At 36.8% G+C, this 18,753-nt stretch overlaps 1 protein-coding gene across 1 annotated transcript in view; it reads left to right on the forward strand.

Moving 5' to 3' along the window:
- The window catches only part of LOC123534235 (uncharacterized), a 40,368-nt gene that overhangs the window by 10,371 nt on the left and 11,244 nt on the right, over positions 1-18,753 (forward strand). Inside the window, exons 2-3 of the mRNA XM_053519433.1 lie at positions 1,696-9,102; positions 13,569-13,735. Of these exons, the coding sequence (XP_053375408.1) occupies positions 1,696-9,102; positions 13,569-13,735 (7,574 nt within the window). The remainder of the gene's footprint in view (positions 1-1,695; positions 9,103-13,568; positions 13,736-18,753) is intronic.

Raw genomic sequence — 18,753 nt, forward strand, 5'->3', positions numbered from 1 at the left:
GTTTGTAGCATTGTCTTATGGTCTTCGGCCAAATTTTTTCAAATTGTACCCCTGGGGTGAAAAGAGGCCCTGACCTGGGGGTCCAAAGTTTTATATAGACTTATATTGGAAAAAACTTTAAAAATCTTCTTGTCTGAAACCATATGACCTAGGCTTTTGATATTTGGTATGATGCATTGTCTAGTAGTCCTCTACCAAAATTGTTCAAATTATGCCCCTGGGGTTAAAAGAGGCCCGCCCTGGTGTTACTTAGTTATTATGCGAGTTATATAGGAAAAAATACTTAAAAAATCATCTGAATTCTGATCCTATTTCCAAGACTGTTTAATTATAATTACCTGATGACCCCAAGTAATTTGATGTCACTTGACTGTGACCTTGACCTACTGACCTACTTCCCTGTTTTTTAAGATACAGACTTGAAATTTTGATGACATACACAGTTTTGCACATCAATCATAAAACTGAATTTCATTAACCATGAATATGACCTACTGACTTTCTTAATATTTTATCATCAGTTTGACATTTGAAACATGTAGCTCATAATACTCAGGTGAGCGATCCAGGGTCATCATGACCCTCTTGTTTAGAATTACTTCCCTTCGTTGTTACTGTAAATAGCTTATATTGTAACTTTTTCATTACTAGTCATAGGGAAAATTCGAGACCACTTTTCTGTAGTACAACATGCATGTTACATCCAATTTTGAGGTGTATTTTGACCAATCTCTACCTGGTAAGGATTTTTGTGTGGACTTAAATTTTTTTTTTTTTTTTTTTTTTTTTTTAAAGGTTAACTTCCCTTAGTTGTTACTATAAATAACTTATATTGTAACTTCTTTATAATTGACCCTAGGGAAAAACCAAGACCACTTTTCTGTGGTACAACCTAGATGCTACTTTCCAATTTTAGGTGTATTTTAAGGTATCTCTACCTGGTAAGGAGTTTTTTTGTGGACTTAGAAAAACAAAAGAATTACAATGATTACTAAACAACCACAAAATTAAAATTCTGTTTGCAAATACAGGTGCTAGAGTAAAGAAATTTGCTGTGACGGGAGTATATTGTGACATTCTTGCACTCTTGTTTGATATTAAATAATTTGTTTCATTAATAGTATATAATGTATTATGCCCGCCCGCTTAGCTCAGTAGGTAGAGCGTCGGTCTACGGATCGCGGGGTCGTGAGTTCGATCCTCAAGCGGGGCGTATGTTCTCCGTGACAATTTGATAAACGACATTGTGTCTGAAATCATAAGTCCTCCACCTCTGATTCATGTGGGGAAGTTGGCAGTTACTTGCCGAGAACAGGTTTGTACTGGTACAGAATCCAGAAACACTGGTTAGGTTAACTGCCCGCCGTTATATGACTGAAACACTGTTGAAAAACGGCGTTAAATCCAAAACAAAACAAAAAATATAATGTATTATGTCTCTGATAATTGATAAGTTTTGAAAATTACTGTATAACCATTATTGAATTTATATATATAAGAACATTAAAGTAAATACTTTTAATGTTCTTACATTTTAATGACATGTGTTTAGTTAATTTTCTGAGAAACTTCTTGGATATGCTACAATATCTGAAAATATTTAAACACATACCAAGTCATACTTTATTAAGCCAGTGATTTTACCAGAACTTTACCAACTGCAATGTTTTCTGTATTATTATATTTTCATTTCAGATGCCCAAACTGCAAGTTTACCACAGATAACATGGAGTTGTTCAAAAATCATTGTACCACATGTGTATGCCCATCTGATAGATCAACAGGACGGATTACGATAACATACAAAGATGGTGAATTTAAATGCATTCAGTGTGAAGATGTGTGGACAATTAAAGCAGAGTTTGAAGAACATATTGTTTGTCACCTGCAGGAGTCACCGTATGTCTGTTTAACATGTCAGAACAAAAAGTTTCCTAGTCGTCAACAGATTGAAATTCATACAAAAAACGAGCATCCAAGTGGAGATGCTAGATGTGGGCTTAAGGGAATGAAAACTGGACGCAAATACACTGAAGAATTAATGCGCCAAGGAACGATAACAATTCAGGGAAAATTATCGATCCCAAAGACACCACGAAATCATGTCAGTAGAATAATTCCAAAGGAAACAGTAACTAGCCAAACTCAGCTCTATGGATCAAAAATTGTAGATGTTAATTCATCAGCAACAAGTGGTGAAGTTGTTAGTAAACCGATTGGTCAGTTGAATCCTGCTACACCATCTGTTGTAACTGCTCTGCAGCCAAAAGTTATACCTGTGAATTCAGCATCAATATCTCAAGTGAAAGGTAGCACAATACATCACAGGCCAATAGTGTTGAATATGATCAACTCAAGGCAGGTTACGTCAGGTGCATCAAATATGATAGCCAGTGCAGCTAACACAACCCCAATGGTTACACCCCCAACAACAGTTGTGACTTCATCAGTAGATCTACAGCTTTCATCAGCTTCACAGGCTGTCATTACTAGTCAAAGTATATTTTCTACAGTTCTGGATAGCGACACTGAATCAATTTCAAGTAGACCTATGCCTCCAGCTCGGACAAGTTTAAATCTTATTCCAAATGTTTCACCTTCACATTTGTATACTTCAAAAAGTGGAACACTTGTGCGTGTTTCACCAGGAGAAGTAGCTAAATCAAAGCATTTGGATACCTTGTTTGGAGAATTAAATAGAACTACTAATGTAATGCAACCTACAGTTGTATCTCAAAAAATTAAAGATATTGCTAATCCATCTGCTGCCGATCCAAAAGAGGTATTGTCAAAGCCAATACAATACCATTTGAAAACAATAACAGAATACACTTGCACGCAGCCGACAAAAACGGTTTCTTCAGCAGTATCCTCTATGCCGTTGTTACTTGTACCTGTTGGTCAGCCTATCGTGCATCCACAAGGGCAAATCATATCAAGTACAGGAATTTTGTATCAGTCGCCAAGTAATGCAGGTGTTTTTGTTCCTATTCAGCCAAAGTCTGGTAACAGCATATTAACAGGTTCCAACATAAGAGTGCAACAGGCTCCAGTTGTCACCTCCATTCCTCAGAATTTACATGTTGTTAACCATGTACCTCAAAATACAGTTGTGTTAACACCTGGTGCAGCACAAAGTGTCAGAAGTCAGAATAATAACAGTGGGGCAAGTAATATCCAGTACATCACTCAAGCTGATATTGGTTCCATAAAATCTGTTGCTTCTACCTCGAGAGTAATGCCACCCTTACAACCAGCACCTGGTGCACAGATGAATCCACCACCATCTTACAGAGAAGCCATTGAAGAGAAACATGTGACAGATAGATCAAAAATTCCTCCGCCTCTAACAATCCCAGCAGCAGCTTCGGAGGACCATAAAATTCCAAAGAAGTTCCTTTTCAAAATTAAACCGGGACAAGGGTTTGTGTGTGAAGCTTGTAAGAAGTTCACCAGAGATGAGTTTGTGTTCAGGAGACATGTCTGGGATCATTTTCATGGGGATCCTTTAGCTTGTAAAACATGTTCACCAGATTTCATAGCACGAAAAATTATTCTAGAGTGTAAACTTGTCAATAATATCGTATGTAACCTTATAAAGCGGTCTACCCAAGAGGTTCAAGAAATAGCTGCTAAGCCACTGAAAGTTTTGAAAGTTGGTGAAAATGAAATTATAGACATAACAGATGATGAAGAGGATAAAAATGAAAGTAAGCAGCATAGAGGACAGGATCATGTTACTGAAGTTATTGTGGTAGATGATGAAGACGAGAATGGAGATGGGCAAGGATTGCAAATTCGTATAAGTAACACATTTAGTTTGTCGAGCATGCAGAATTTAGAACAAATGCCTAAAAAAGACACACAGCAGAACGATGAAGTGAAAACTCCAGGTGTACAAAGAGAAAATGACAAGCAAGATATACAAAATAAATTACCACAAAGCAGCTTAAATTTACCACTTGTTGTTTCGGGAGAACAAAAAGGTTTTACCAGTTCTCCTTCAGTAGGAGAATCTCAGCATACTGCCTCAGAAACATCAAGTTCTCATCCTCTGAGTGGTCAGATTCATCTGAAAAAACATTTTGGTTTGACTGAAATTGAAAGCTCTGGTAATAAATCAGTTGTTGAAAAACAGTCTTCAGCCGAATCTGCACAAAACGGCAGTAAAGCACAACTTGATACCAGAGGAGAACAAAAAGGTTTGTCCAGTTCCTCCTCAGTACAAAATTCTGAACATACTGCCTCAGAGACAACTAGTACTCATCAGCTTAGTGGTCAAATTCATCTAAAAAAGCATTTTGGTTTGAATGAAAATGAATCAGTTGGTGTAAAACAGTCATCAACTGGTGGTGAAGGGGAAGATGATGAAGATGGTAAAATAAAGGGAACAGATTTACTTGACAAGTCCTTATCTGAACCAGGTAACGATTCAGAAGAAGTAGTTTCCCAGGTTCTAGAAACAAACTTGAAAGACTATGATCCTACTAAAAACACTCCTGAAGAAGATCTTGATGAAGAACCTAATTTTGAAGGAGAAAAAGGTCAGCCAAATCCGTTAGAACTGAATGGTTTGGCAAAAACTACAAAAAGTCATGAAAATGATGGCCCAAGCAACACCACAGATAGTAATATAGATCATGTAAATGTCAGAGGTAAAACTGCATTCGAGTCGGAGATCCTTTCAAAGCAGAGCAACAATGCATTTTATGTTTGTGGATACGAAAACTGTTTATTTACTGGAATGACTTCCACTAAGTATCGGGAACACATTCAGTCAAAGCAGCATGCAAATGAGTATAATTATGTATGTGGCCATTGTGGACAAAAGGATTATACAGAAGACACTCATGTTCGACATATATTTTCTCATGCAAATTCTAAGACATTCCTCCTGTACAAGTGTCCAATACGACTGTGTAAATATAAAACTAATTTACTTCACATGTATGCGGACCATTTACGTGCTCATCCAAATGAAGAACTTACTGTTAAATGCACCTATTGCCATAAAACATTTCCTACAGTTGACAGTCTTGAGCAGCATTTGAAGCAGAATCTTCTGAAGTTTATTATCTGCCCATATTGTACTTTCAAATTTGTCAACAAATATGTTGTTACCACACACATTAGACTTTTTCATCCAGATAAATTAAGAATGGTTTCTGTGACCAGTCAGGTTGTTTGCAATGAGAGGGAGATTAATTTCTATGTGGCTCCTAAATCAAAGGCTCTTCCTCATTCTGATTTATCAGAAAAAGATATCCAAGACACTGATAACATAGATATTCCAGCTTTACTTGATGATTTCCAGAAAGAAAGTGCAGCTAAAGATAAGCCTGTACAGGAACAGACTGTAGTAGGAAAGGGATCTGAAAATGGTGACACTGATGACGTTCTTAGTTTACCCGAAGAAGACCAAGGGGACTTTAAAGAAAGAAAAAATCTGCTGAAGGAGCAAAAGGACAACCAAAAGGAAAATTCTAGCCGAAAGCCTGTTAAAGCCAAGGGAAAATCGGATACAAATACTAAAGGTGGTCCAAAGTCACTTGAATGTCCACAGTGTTCATACTTGAGTTACAATCAGTCTTTGTATGCGAAGCACCTGTCCCTTCATGATACAGAGCCAGAGCGAGAGAAGCGATTTGTGTGTAATCTTTGCCCTAAAGGTGCAGAAAGTCTACCTCATTTCAAAACACATGTTAGAAACCATGTTGGGAAGCACACAATTAAGGTCTATTGCTGCACAACATGTGCATATTGTTCAAACCAGAAATGTCATATTATGGACCATGTTCAAGATGCTCATGCGGAAGAAACCATGTACACGTTAAAAGAAGAATTAGTGGAGAGTAATCATTCTGAATGTAGCTATTGTGCGTTCAAAGCTCGAACCTCAGAGCAAGTTTCTGCACATGAGACTATTGTTCATCGTGTTGACCCTGCTGTTAAATCAAACAATGATTCAGACAATATGGCAGAAGAGAAAGGAGATGGAAAAACAGAAAATGTTAAATCACTGAAGTCTGCTTTTTCAGAAAATGAGTCAGGAACAGTTAGCGGTGAAAGTGAAACTGTTACAAGAAAAAAGAAATACAAATACCATTGTGAATACTGTAGTGAATTTTTTAAGCACAAATCTAACTTGAAAGAACATATGATAAATGAACACAGAGATATTGATAACAAACAATTTATATTTTTCAAGTGTAAATACTGTATATATACTTCAACAATGAAAGATATGATTATTGGTCATTTAGAAAAAGACCATTCTGGGTTAGATTTGCGGATCTTGAGGAAAATAGAAGTAGTAGAGAATGATCATCCAGAAAGAAACAAGAAGATGGCAGGAAGTGAGGTTAAATCCTCAGTAGAAAACCAGGATGATGATGAAAGTAATGATAAGAAAGAGTCAAGTGATACAGACAAGATTGAGATAGTTATACCAGATGGTAATATTTTCAAACAAGTGTTTACCTGTCCATCGTGTTCATTTTCTACAAACATGCGGATTAAAGCTATGAAACATCTGAAAGAACACCCAGAGCTTAAACCCATCAGACCGGATCAAAAGAAGACCCCATCTAAACCAACAGCAAGAAAATCTAGTGGATCACTTTTTCCAAAAGTTGATTTGTCAAAGAAGAAAAGCTCCTTAATACAACAATTACCGGAGTCTGCGACACCGTTGCAAAACCCTTTTACTGCAGTAAAAGAGTCTATGTTTACCAAAGATTCAACGTCTACTGACAAAATGTTGAATAGCCCTTCTAAGGACCCATATATTCTTGGAGAACAGAAGTTGCATGCAGCTTTGTCAGCATGCTTTATACCTTTTGAAAAAGACATGAAATTTCAGTGTCGTATTTGTAAGCAGAAAATTTTTAAAAAGTTCGTTTTGCATCGCCATATTTTAGATCATTTAAAGATAGTGTTCTTCAAGTGCAAGTATTGTGATGAAGGAAGTATAGAGAGGACTCTTATGGTTGGTCATATACAGAAAGAGCATGCATCTAAAACTGTTCAGTATGACTTTGTTGAAAAGTCTGTTTTGGAACAACAGTTCAAAGAAAGGATATTTAGTCAGAATTTTAATGATACCCTTGATATATCTACAACTTCTGGAAATCAAGGAGACACTGCTGATGAGGTCAAGAACATTGGTATTGTTAAGAAAGCAGTTCATGAATATCAAACAATTGATGATGATTCCAGTGAGGAGAATGATGGTTTAGAAGAACCTGTTAAGGAGTCTGAAGAAGCAGATAAAAGCAATAGCCTTAAATGTCCAAAGTGTAGATATGTTGCAAGGTTTAAACATTACTTGAATTTACATATGGAGAGTCATAATGATCCTATGAAGGTATTTACATGTTCAGTATGTGATTATAGAGGAGATAAATTTTCTGTCATAAAACATGTGTACAGTGTTTTTCACCTGACACAGGCAAAAGTGTTAGAAAATGGAAAGCCACTGTACGAGAATCTTAATAGTCAAAAGGACAAAGAAACTGTTAAAAGTGATAAAAGCAAAAATGAAAGCAAGACAGTTGTTGCTGAAGATTCCAAACAGGGAGAAGACAGTAAGACTTGCATAGACAGCAAGTATGTTACCAACAGCCAAGGAAAGCAGATTAAAGTTGATTCTATCACAGTGTCACAGTCGGGCGTGTTTGAAATGAAGACCTTGTACAAGTGCAAAGAATGCGGCCACAAACGCGAGAGTAAGAGTGCTATGTACCTTCATTTTAAAACATCAAAATGTAACAAACCTGTTGTTAAATGCTCTCTATGCTCTTTTCAGAACACTGTTAAAGCAGCTATTCACAGGCATGCTGAAAAACGGCACCCTGGCAAAAAAATTTCTATTCTAGATCTTCCTTTGTCAGCTAAAATGAAGATTGTGAAATTTCCTGTCAGACAAGATAAAAGTATCATCAAAGATCTAAAGAGAAGGGACACAGAAGATGCAGATAGTTTTGACTCTAGTCTTCCGGAATCCCCAGCAGACGTAGTGTCAAATATATCAGAAGGAGAGTCACCAGAGGAAGGACAAATTCGCTGTCAGTTGTGTACAAATTACTTGTGCGAGTCTACTATGAAGTTGCAGTTTCATGTTAATACAGCTCATCAAGGTGCAACACTGTATTGTAAGGAATGTTCCTATAAATCACCATTAGTTAAACACATGATTAATCATTGTAAAAATTTACACTACCAGAAAGTGGCTCTGTATGGAGATCAACCAAGAAGTGTGAAAAAGACAGAAACCAAGATGAATGTTAAACAAGAAAAAGTACTAAAAACAACCAGTAGTGCTGAAGAGAAAATAGTTTTTAAGTGCCCAAAATGTGACTTGGAATTATCTACACTTAAGGTTGTGCAAATGCATCTTTATGTACATTTTAACTATAAACCATACTGTTGCAGATACTGTGGAAAGTGCTCAGGAAGGTTGGACCACATCAAAAAACATATTGAAAGTCAACATGAAGGAAAGGCCATTAAATATGATACGAAAATAGATGAAGCAATTGAATCAAAAGTAAGGAAGATACACGACAGTGTAAAAAGAAATGTAGCAAGACAGAGGATTATGCTTGGAAAAAGTAGACCGTCAAAATTAGACAAGATGGAGCTTGTTGAAGAAGGTATCCGCAAGAAAGAAAAGGTGTTTTATTGTGACTTTTGTCATTACCATTCTGACAGAAAAGCAACCGTTAGGAATCATGTTTCAAATGTACATTCTGGCATCAGCAAGAAGCGCCCTTTAGAAGTTGATAGTGATACTGATTCTCCTGTTAGAAAGGCTTTCAAAAAGCAAGATGACAACAGTGAAATTGCAAGTAGTACATCTTCAGTAATTGATGAAGACGAAGGTGAAACCGAGCAAAACGGTGACGAGTCACCACCTTTGAAATATAAAGTAGTAAAGACTCCAAATGGAACAAAACAATTTGGATGTACTGGTTGTCACTATATGAATGAAAAGATTAAAAACTTGAAGCTACATGTGTCAAGGCACCATGGTACCTTACTTGGGAAGAAGGAATATGCATTCAAGTGCTACTTTTGCTCTTACAGTACAGCACATGGCAGGTAAGCGCATATTCATATTTGTTTCTTTCACAGAGGCCAGATAAGCCCAAATTTTTGTTAGACTGGTGCTACATGTGATGTTAATTTCTTATAGAAGTATGGTTGCTTCCAAGAGATCTACTTTTCAGATTGTATTGTTGACATTGTTTACAAAAAATTGTGCAACTTATTGTTGTCTTTAGACCCTCACTGGAACAAGTGTGTGCCATTTCCAGAAATTTACTAATATATAGTTTTTTGCTTTCATGTAGATAAAACTACAATGCTGAAAATGAGTCAGCCATGTCGGGTCAAGGTCACAACTCAAGGTCAAAGGTTTGAGCCTTCCATTTTATGTCTGCTCTGTATCTCCTAAACCCCTTGAAGGATTTTAATAAGACTTGGCTGTAATATTCTCCTTATCAAGACAATTTGCAGAATTCAAAATTCACCCCTGCCAGCTTAAGGTCAAGGTCACAACTCGAATGTTTAATGGTTCCACCTAATACCATCAACCCTTCCACTATCCATAACGGTGGCGGGGATATAGCTGCCTTTCAGACTGCCTTGTGATATATGCCAAAGCCTGTAGAGAAATTTCTACAGATTTTGTATTCAGTTTATACTTGTTACCATTTTAGGTTTTTGTCAGATAAAAGAAAATGTGTCTAGTTAAGTCTTCCGCATGTAGTGTAGAAAACATATATTTAGTACTGTCAGTTTGTCTATCTCTCAGTCTGTCTTTGTGTTACAAAGTTTCTGACACTTCCAGTCTGGTTTACACCAAACTTTCCCAGAAGAAGCCTAGTTGTGCATATGGTTGGCATTTTCTGGTTCCCTGATTCTCAGCAGAGTTATGACCCTTTATTCATCAAATTTAATGATGTTTTGGCCACTTCTCTGATATTATTTGGGCAGATTTCCGCTAAACCTTGCAGGTGTGCTCAGTCCCACTCTATTAGCCTGAATTGTTTCAAACTTCCACAGATAAACACGCTTGATGTGCAGATGACCAAAAAGGAATGAACTTTTGCTGTGACTACTTTAAGCACAGTAATGACCCTTTAATAGTTTTGCTTTAATAGAATATGGACAAAAATCTCCTCAAACACTATTGAAAGGATATGCTTGAAAGTTTCGCAGATGAAGGACCTTGATGTGAGGATGACCATAAATAATTTTTTCTGTGGGTCTTTTTTTAGCCCACCATCATCAGATGGTGGGCTATTAAAATCACTCTGCGTCCGTGGTCCGTCCGTCCGTCATTCCGTCCGTCCGTCCGTCCGTCCGTCCGTTAACAATTTCTCGTTATCGCATCTTCTCAGAAACTACTGGGGGGATTTTGACCAAACTTTGTCAGAATGATGTATTGATACCCTAGTTGTGTCCCCCTGAAAATCAGACTGGTTCAACAATTTATGAGTGAGTTATGGCCCTTTGTTTATTTCTATAATTTACATAGATTTATATAGGGAAAAACTTTGAAAACCTTCTTGTCCAAAACCACAGAGCCTAGGGCTTTGATATTTGGTATGAAGCATTATCTAGTGGTCCTCTACCAAGATGATTCAAATTATTTCTCTGGGGTCAAATATGGCCCCGCCCTGGGGGTCACATGATTTATATAGACTTGTATAGGGAAAAACTTTGAAAAACCTCTTGTCCAAAACTACAGGGCCTAGGGCTTTGATATTTTGTATGTGACATCATCTAGTGGTCTTCAACTAAGATTATTCAAATTATACCCCTAGGGTCAAATATGGCCCCACCCTGGGGGTCATATGGTTTACATAGACTTATATAGGGAAAAACTTTGAAAATCTTCTTGTCCAAACCACAAAGCCTAGGGCTTTGATACTTGTAATGTAGCATCATCTAGTGGTTCTCTACCAAGTTTGTTCGAATTATCCCCCTAGGGTCAAATATGGCCCCGCCCCGGGGGGTCACATGGTTCATATAGACTTATATAGGGAAAAGCTTTTAAAATCTTCTTGTCAATAACTACAACATTAAAATTTGGACATGTATATTTTTGAGTGGCAAGATGAACCTTGACATGAGTTGACCTTGATTTTGACCTAGTGACCTACTTTCACATTTCTGTAGCTACAGCCTTCAAATTTGGACCACATGCATAGTTTTGTGCACTTGAAAAAACTTTGACCTTGATTTTGACCTAGTGACCTACTTTCACATTTTTGAAGGTACAGGTATCAAATTTGGCCATATGCATAGTTCCGTGTTTCAAAATGAAATTTGACATTGATTTTGACCTAGTGACCTACTTTCACATTTTTGAAGGTACAGTCTTCAGATTTGGACCACATGCATAGTTTTGTGTTCCGAAATGAAATTTGACCTTGATTTTGACCCAGTGACCTACTTTCTCATTTCTCAAGCTACAGCCTTCAAATTTGGACCACATGCATGGTTCTATGTACCGAAACAAACTTTGACCTTTACATTGACCTAGTGACCTACTTTCACATTTTTGAAGGTACAAGCTTCAAATTTGGACCACATGCATAGTTCTATATTCTGAAATAAAATTTGACCTTGATTTTGACCTAGTGACCTACTTTCACATTTCTCAAGCTACAGCCTTCAAATTCGGACCACATGCATAGTTTTGTGTACCGAAATGAACTTTGACCTTAAGATTGACCTAGTGACCTACTTTCACATTTCTGTAGCTACAGGCTTCAAATTTAGGCCACATGCATAGGATTGTGTACCGAAACAAACTTTGACCTTGACATTGACCTAGTGACCTACTTTCACATTTTTGAAGATACAGGCTTCAGATTTGGACCACATGCATAGATTTGTGTTCTGAAGTGAAATTTGACTCTTGATTTTGACCTAGTGACCTACTTACACATTTCTCAAGCTAAGCCTTCAAATTTGGGCCACTTGCATAGTTTTGTGTACCAAATTAAACTTTGACCTTAAGATTGATCTAGTGACCTACTTTCACATTTCTCAAGCTACAGCTTTCGAATTTGGACCACATGCACAGTGTTGTGTACGGAAATGAAATTTGACCTTGAGCTAGTCAGTAAGTCTTGAAATTTGGAACACTCCAAAATGGCACATTGGTGGGCGCCAAGATCACTCTGTGATCTCTTGTTCTAGAATTATGGCCTTTTCTTAATTTAACAAAATAGGCCATAGTGAAGAAATTTGGTGTGTTCAACTCCTCATACACTTTTTAGCTTGACTATTCAGAAAATAAGTAGAGCTATTGGACTTAGCTGTGCGTATCCGCGTCTGCGTCGGCATCCCGATTTGATAAAGTTTTTATATGTAACCTTGTATCTAGTTAACCACATGTGGCAATAAATTGAAATTTTACATACTTATTCACTGTGATAAATTGATCTACATTGCACAGGTTCCAAAACTCCATTTTGCTCTTTTTTTTAAAGAAAATTATGACCTTTTTATTTTTGGTTAAGTTTTGGTATGTTAGCTGGTATTTAAGTTTTTGTATGTAAGCTGGTATCTCAGTACCCACTAATGGCAATGGATTGAAACTTAACGCACTTGTTCACTGTCATGATCTGACTTGCAATGCCTAGGTTCCGTAACTCTACTTTGCATTTATACAAAATTATGCCCCTTTTCCGACTTAGCAGTTTTGGTTAAGTTTTTGTATGTAAGCTGGTATCTCAGTACCCGCTAATGGGAATGGATTGAAATACCACACACTTGTCCACTGTCATGAGATGATATACATTGTACAGGTTCCATAACCCTATTTTGCAGTTTTACAAAATTATCCCCCTTTTTCGACCTTGATATTCATTCAGTTGACAAGGCTGTTGAATAGTCGAGCGTTGTGTCCATCGATAGTCCTTGTTTAAGGAATAAATTCAAAGTTGCTCAAATGTAAACCTTATCTGAATAAAATTTGCTTCAAACTTTTAGTCGAACATCCTTCATGTGAAGATGGTCTGTACTAAAAACTTTACTACTTAGAGAATGGCACAATATGTAGGGACATCCGTGTCCTATGGACACCATTCTGGTTAGATTCTGATTTGAGCACGATACACTAAAAATTTAGAACTAAAGACTACGTGTTATCAAGAGTTTGCAATTTTGAAGTCTGGCCTGACAAAGCAATGTATTCCATGATGATTTGACAGAATATTTTCTGTGATAAATATTTTCCCCATTTCTGATTCACGTTAAGAAAATTATAACTGACTTGCAGAAAGCCACAGAATACAGTCACGTTTGCTATATTGCCTTACCACTTACCAGGATCGCATTTACGAAATTTTTTAAAGAGCATCAAACCAGTATGAATTGATTTTGAGAAAGTGCTATTTTCTCAGCAATAAACTGATATATCTGACTGAATAAAAATTTTGAGCCTGCTAGTATTTTTGTTCTGGAGAGACATGTTAACGATTGAAACACGTACTTTCAACTGTGACTGTTTAATATTATAATAAGGTCTTTTTGTTATATTTTTTCAGTTCTGATATATTCAAACACTTCAAAACTCACCATTCTTCGATGAAGACTGTCAAATACATTAATAAGTATGGAAAAGTTTTAACTCGTGATGTATCCGATAATAAATCTGATAGTTCATCCCCAGGAAAGTCATCAGCTTTGTCCAGTCCAGCACGGTCAGGCACAGGTAAGATATTTTTCTTACTAGACTACAGTTCTTTTATAATACTATTTTTGGCGCAGTTGTATTATGATGATTCTTGCCGATAAATTTCCCTTGGTTTGTAAACCAGTCATATTCCAATTCCCCCCCCCCCCCCTTCCTCCAAAGGTGGATGGTAGAAATGTTAACTGTTGGTCAGATTGCATGAGTAAGACAAGATTAATGGCCCTTTGTGCATTACATATAGTGTATTATTCCATTTTCTGTCCATCTGGAGTCATATCTCAGATGGTTGGAAGGATTTCAATTAAACATGGTAGAAATGTTAACTGCTAAAGGGCAATGGGCCCTGCAAATTTCATCCAGATTGGTTGAGGAAGACAAGATTTATGGCCCGTTTCAATTTTATATATATAGTGTTTTTGTTGGATTTTCTGTCCGTTCGGAGTCGTAGAACTGGTTGGAATTATTTCAGTAAAACATGGTAGAAATGTTCAGTGCAGTCCTGCAAGTTTCATTTGGATTGGCTGAGCAAGACCAGATTTATGGGCTTTTGCAGTTATATATATTTAGTACAAATAAAATAATTTTATTTATTTTTTTCTCCGTCCGTCCGGAGTCTTATCACATAATTGATTTGTAGGATTTCAATTAAACATGGCGGAAAGTTTAATGATTATTGCTGTAATGAAATGCGGCTCTGAAAGTTTTAGTTGGATTTCAAGATTTATGACCCTTTGTACATTTATAAATAGTCCATTTTCAGTTCGTCCTGAGTTATATCTCGGACATGGCTGAATGGATTTTAACAACACATGGTAGAAATATCAAATGCTCTAGGAAAATGCGGCCCCGCAAGTTTCAGACAGATTACTGGAAGAAAGCAAGATTTATGGCACTAAAATTGTACTTTTTATATATGAAATCGCTTTAAAAACTCAACTCTTTTGTCAATTTTTTAGAACGGCAATATGTTTTAATAAATCTGCTTATTACAGTAGAAAGACAAATACAAGTATCCCATTGTTTTTATAAATAATTATGCATGCAGTGGTTGTTTTATTAGACCATAATAAATTAATTCCTAGATTATCATCCAAATTTTGTCTTAAAAGGGGCCGGGAGAATTTAGTTTTTATGCCCCCGAAGGGAGGCATATTAGTTTTAAACTGTCCGTCCGTTCGTCACAACGCTAACTTTTTGCATGAAGGCCAACGTTAACTTTAGCATGAAGGCACTTTACTCGTGAACGACTGCACCCAGGACCTTCAAACTTCACATGCTGATAGTACTTATTGAGTTCACGACCCCTACTGACATTGGGATCACCAGGTCAAAAGTCAAGGTCACAGTGGCTAATGTTAACTTTTTGCATGAAGGCACTTTACTCGCGAACCACTGCACCCAGGACCTTCAAACTTCACATGCTGATAGTACTTATTTAGTACACAACCCCTACTAACTTTGGGGTCACTAGGTCAAAGGTCAAGGTCACAGGGGCCAATGTTAACTTTTTGCATGAAGGCACTTTACCTGCGAACCACTGCACCCAGGACCTTTAAACTTCACATGCTGATAGTACTTATTGAGTACACGACCCCTTTGGGATCACCAGGTCAAAGGTCAAGGTCACAGTGGCCAATGTTAACTTTTTTGCATGAAGGCACTTTACCTGCGAACCACTGCACCCAGGACCTTCAAATTTCACATGCTGGATAGTACTTACTGAGTACACGACCCCTACTGACTTTGGGGTCACCAGGTCAAAGGTCAAGGTCACAGGGGCCAATGTTAACTTTTTGCATGAAGGCACTTTACTCGCGAAACACTGCAGGCAAGACCTTTAAACTTCACATGCTGATAGTACTTCTTGAGTACACAACCCCTATTGACTTTGGGGTCACCAGGTCAAGGTCACCAGGTCAAAGATCAAGGTGCTGCTGGGGCATTTGTCACCATTAGTGACAGCTCTTTTTTTTTTTTTTTAACAACTGTACACTGGGGTTCCACTTGACCCAGAGTAGGGATTTTGACTCTTGAAATTAGCAAAAGTGTACATACAGACTCCTAGGATTTCAAATGAAGGGTCCTTTTCATCAACATGAGATATATTTTAGTTTAAACTCACACAATCAAGCCTTATATATTCAAAATGACAGCTATTTATATATAAAACGAACCCCTGAGTACAAGTCAAGACAAACGGCAAAAATAGAATAAAGTAAAAACAAACTTCAAGACTTTCTTTTTTATTCGCATATTACATGTTATCAACACTTCAACATTTTATTTAGTAATAGTATCTGGGTCAAACCTGCTTTTTTGATGAACCAACTTTAGATCGACCAATAACCGCTTGTATACAGCTGGTTTCGCCACGATTGTTCGGCGCTTTATGATCAAGAATGCCTGAAATAAAGTCATTTTATAGCTCCAGGAATGAGTTCGTATTGGAATAATTGCAGACAGACCAGTCTTTGAGAGTTATTTCATGTTAAAAAACCACCACGATGATTATGAAAACCATAGTGAAAGTTGTTATTTTACAACAATGCTCTTCAATTGGAGGAGCGTAAGTTTAATTTGCGTCACGCTTTATTGTTTTTATTTTGCAGCAGCATTTAAACAAATACATGGGACCCTTCCTTCAGTTCGTACATTTTTGGTTTCATTTTTTTTTTCAGAGAGAGAAATAAAAAAATGGTCGGGGTGGCATAAAAAAGAGGGGGCGGGCGGGGATAATAATCTAGGAATTAATTTATTATGGCCTTAAGCACACCCTTCCAATTAAAAGTAACAGGAAAATGTGATAAATTTGTGGTATATTTCAGATCATTTCAGATCATTTCAGACTTAATTTATAAACATTTTATTTCATTTTATTTGTATTTGGTATTTCTTGTTTTTAACAAGTTTATAATTTCTGTGAATGTATCCGAGAACGCCACATTTTTCCAAATAAAACATACCATGAAACCCTTGATTTTCAGACAACTTAGACACAATAGCATTGCAAGTAAATGGGACTTTGATAGAAACTAAAACTGTTGTATTTCTGAAGATAACAACAGATTTCCATCGCAAACGGAAGTGCTAGATCTCATGTCACCATCAGTTCTTTGAAAACTCCAATACACCGTTGGTTTGACGTTTTTAACATGGACACAAAAATCTTATTGTATAAACCATATTTTTATCAATTGACAAACAGCCTTTTATATGGCTTTAAAGTATTATTTTTGAAATGATTTTGTTTTTTCATAATAATGGGATGAAACCATATATTTCGCAAATGTGTTTTGAAAAAAAATGATTTAAGATTATGGTTTGCTCGTGCAAATCTTGAAAATTGATAAAATGTCATTAAACTGAAAATAAGCCAGGAACTTGCAAAAAAAATCATGACACACGAAACAGGAAGACCGCATATTTCAATAAACAATATAAAAAACAACAGTATGTTCTTTTACCAAGTAAGACAAATTATAAGTGTTGTGGCTTTAAAGCGGTTTAGTGTATATTACATAAATAGCATTTTTAGCTCCAACTTTTCGGGGAATATGGGGGCTATTCTACTCGCGTTGGCATTGGTGTGAGCTTTCTTGGTTAAAGTTTTTTGGCAACGTTTGTTTTTTTGTTACTATTGCTTATATCTTGCTGTAACTTCACATAAACATTGTCAAGCATACAAAGTATGTGCAGGGGCTGGGTCTAATATATCCAAGGTCAAGGTCACCAAGGTGTTATACTTTGGTTATTTTTAAGGTTAAAGTTTTTAGGCAACCTTTGTTTTTCTGTCATAGCTTTGTTACTGTTGCTTATTTCTTACTATAACTTCACATAAAGAATGTCCAGCATACAATCAAAGTATGTGCAGGGGCTGGGCCCATTATACCCAAGGTAAAGGTAACCAAGGTGTTATACTTAGGTTATTTTTAAGGTTAAAGTTTTTAGGCAACCTTTGTTTTTCTGTCATATTTTTGTTACTATTACTTATATCTTACTGTAACTTCAAATAAACATTGTCCAGCATACAAACAAAGTATGTGCAGGGGTTGGGCCCATTATACCCAAGGTCAAGGTCACCAAGATGTTATACTTGGAATTATATTCATGTTCATTTTTTGAAAGCTTCTTTTATAGACATATCTTTGGTACTTTAAAGGATAATGACTTGAAATTAAAATTATTTCTTTGTAATCGTCATCTGCATCCCCATAACTCTAATTGTATTTTTGACAGAATTGTGCCCCTTTCATACTTAAAGTTTTTTGGCAATCTTCGCTTTCTGGATATAACTTGAGTACAATATAAGATAATGACTTGGAACTTAAAATGCATCTTTATTATCATCATCTGCATGTGTGGTAACAATCCCCATAACTCTGATTTGTACTTTTGACCAAATGTTGCCCCTTTCATACTTAAACGTTTTGACAAACTTCGTTTTCTGGACATAACTTTGGTGCTGGTGGGCCGATGGTCTAGTGGTAACACGCTTGACTGCCAATCCAGAGGTCCGGGGTTCGAATCCCGGTCCAGGAACTGGAAATTTCTGAGATGCTCTTGAGTGTCTCCCACCTGACTAAGAGGCCTGTATTGGTTCTTCCCAGGAAAGACGGCTTCGCGTGTATTGGTGCTATACACCGGGCATGTTAAAGAACCATCTATTCGCAAAGAGCTAGGCTAAGCTGGACATGCCTGTATCTCTCTCTGTTTCTCTGTCTGTTCTTGGGGCTTTATCTCACTCTGTCCCTCTGGTCAGATCGCTCTGTCTGTACTAGTAGAGGATGAATTTCGCGCCCTGTGTGGCTGCGTTTGCTATATGTAAAGCGCATTTGAATGTGTTTATCATGAAAAGGGCGCTATATAAATCTGGTATAATAATAATAATGATAATAATACTACTACTATATAAGATAATGAATTAAAACTCAAAATATGTCTTTACCATCATCATCATTACCCCTTCCATGCTTGACCTTTAACCAGTCTGAGTAGTAGGGTCTTTTTGTGCCCCCCATGAGTGGTGGGGGCATATA

The sequence above is a fragment of the Mercenaria mercenaria genome, chromosome 12 (assembly GCF_021730395.1).
Source record: "Mercenaria mercenaria strain notata chromosome 12, MADL_Memer_1, whole genome shotgun sequence".
Lineage (NCBI taxonomy): Eukaryota > Metazoa > Mollusca > Bivalvia > Venerida > Veneridae > Mercenaria > Mercenaria mercenaria.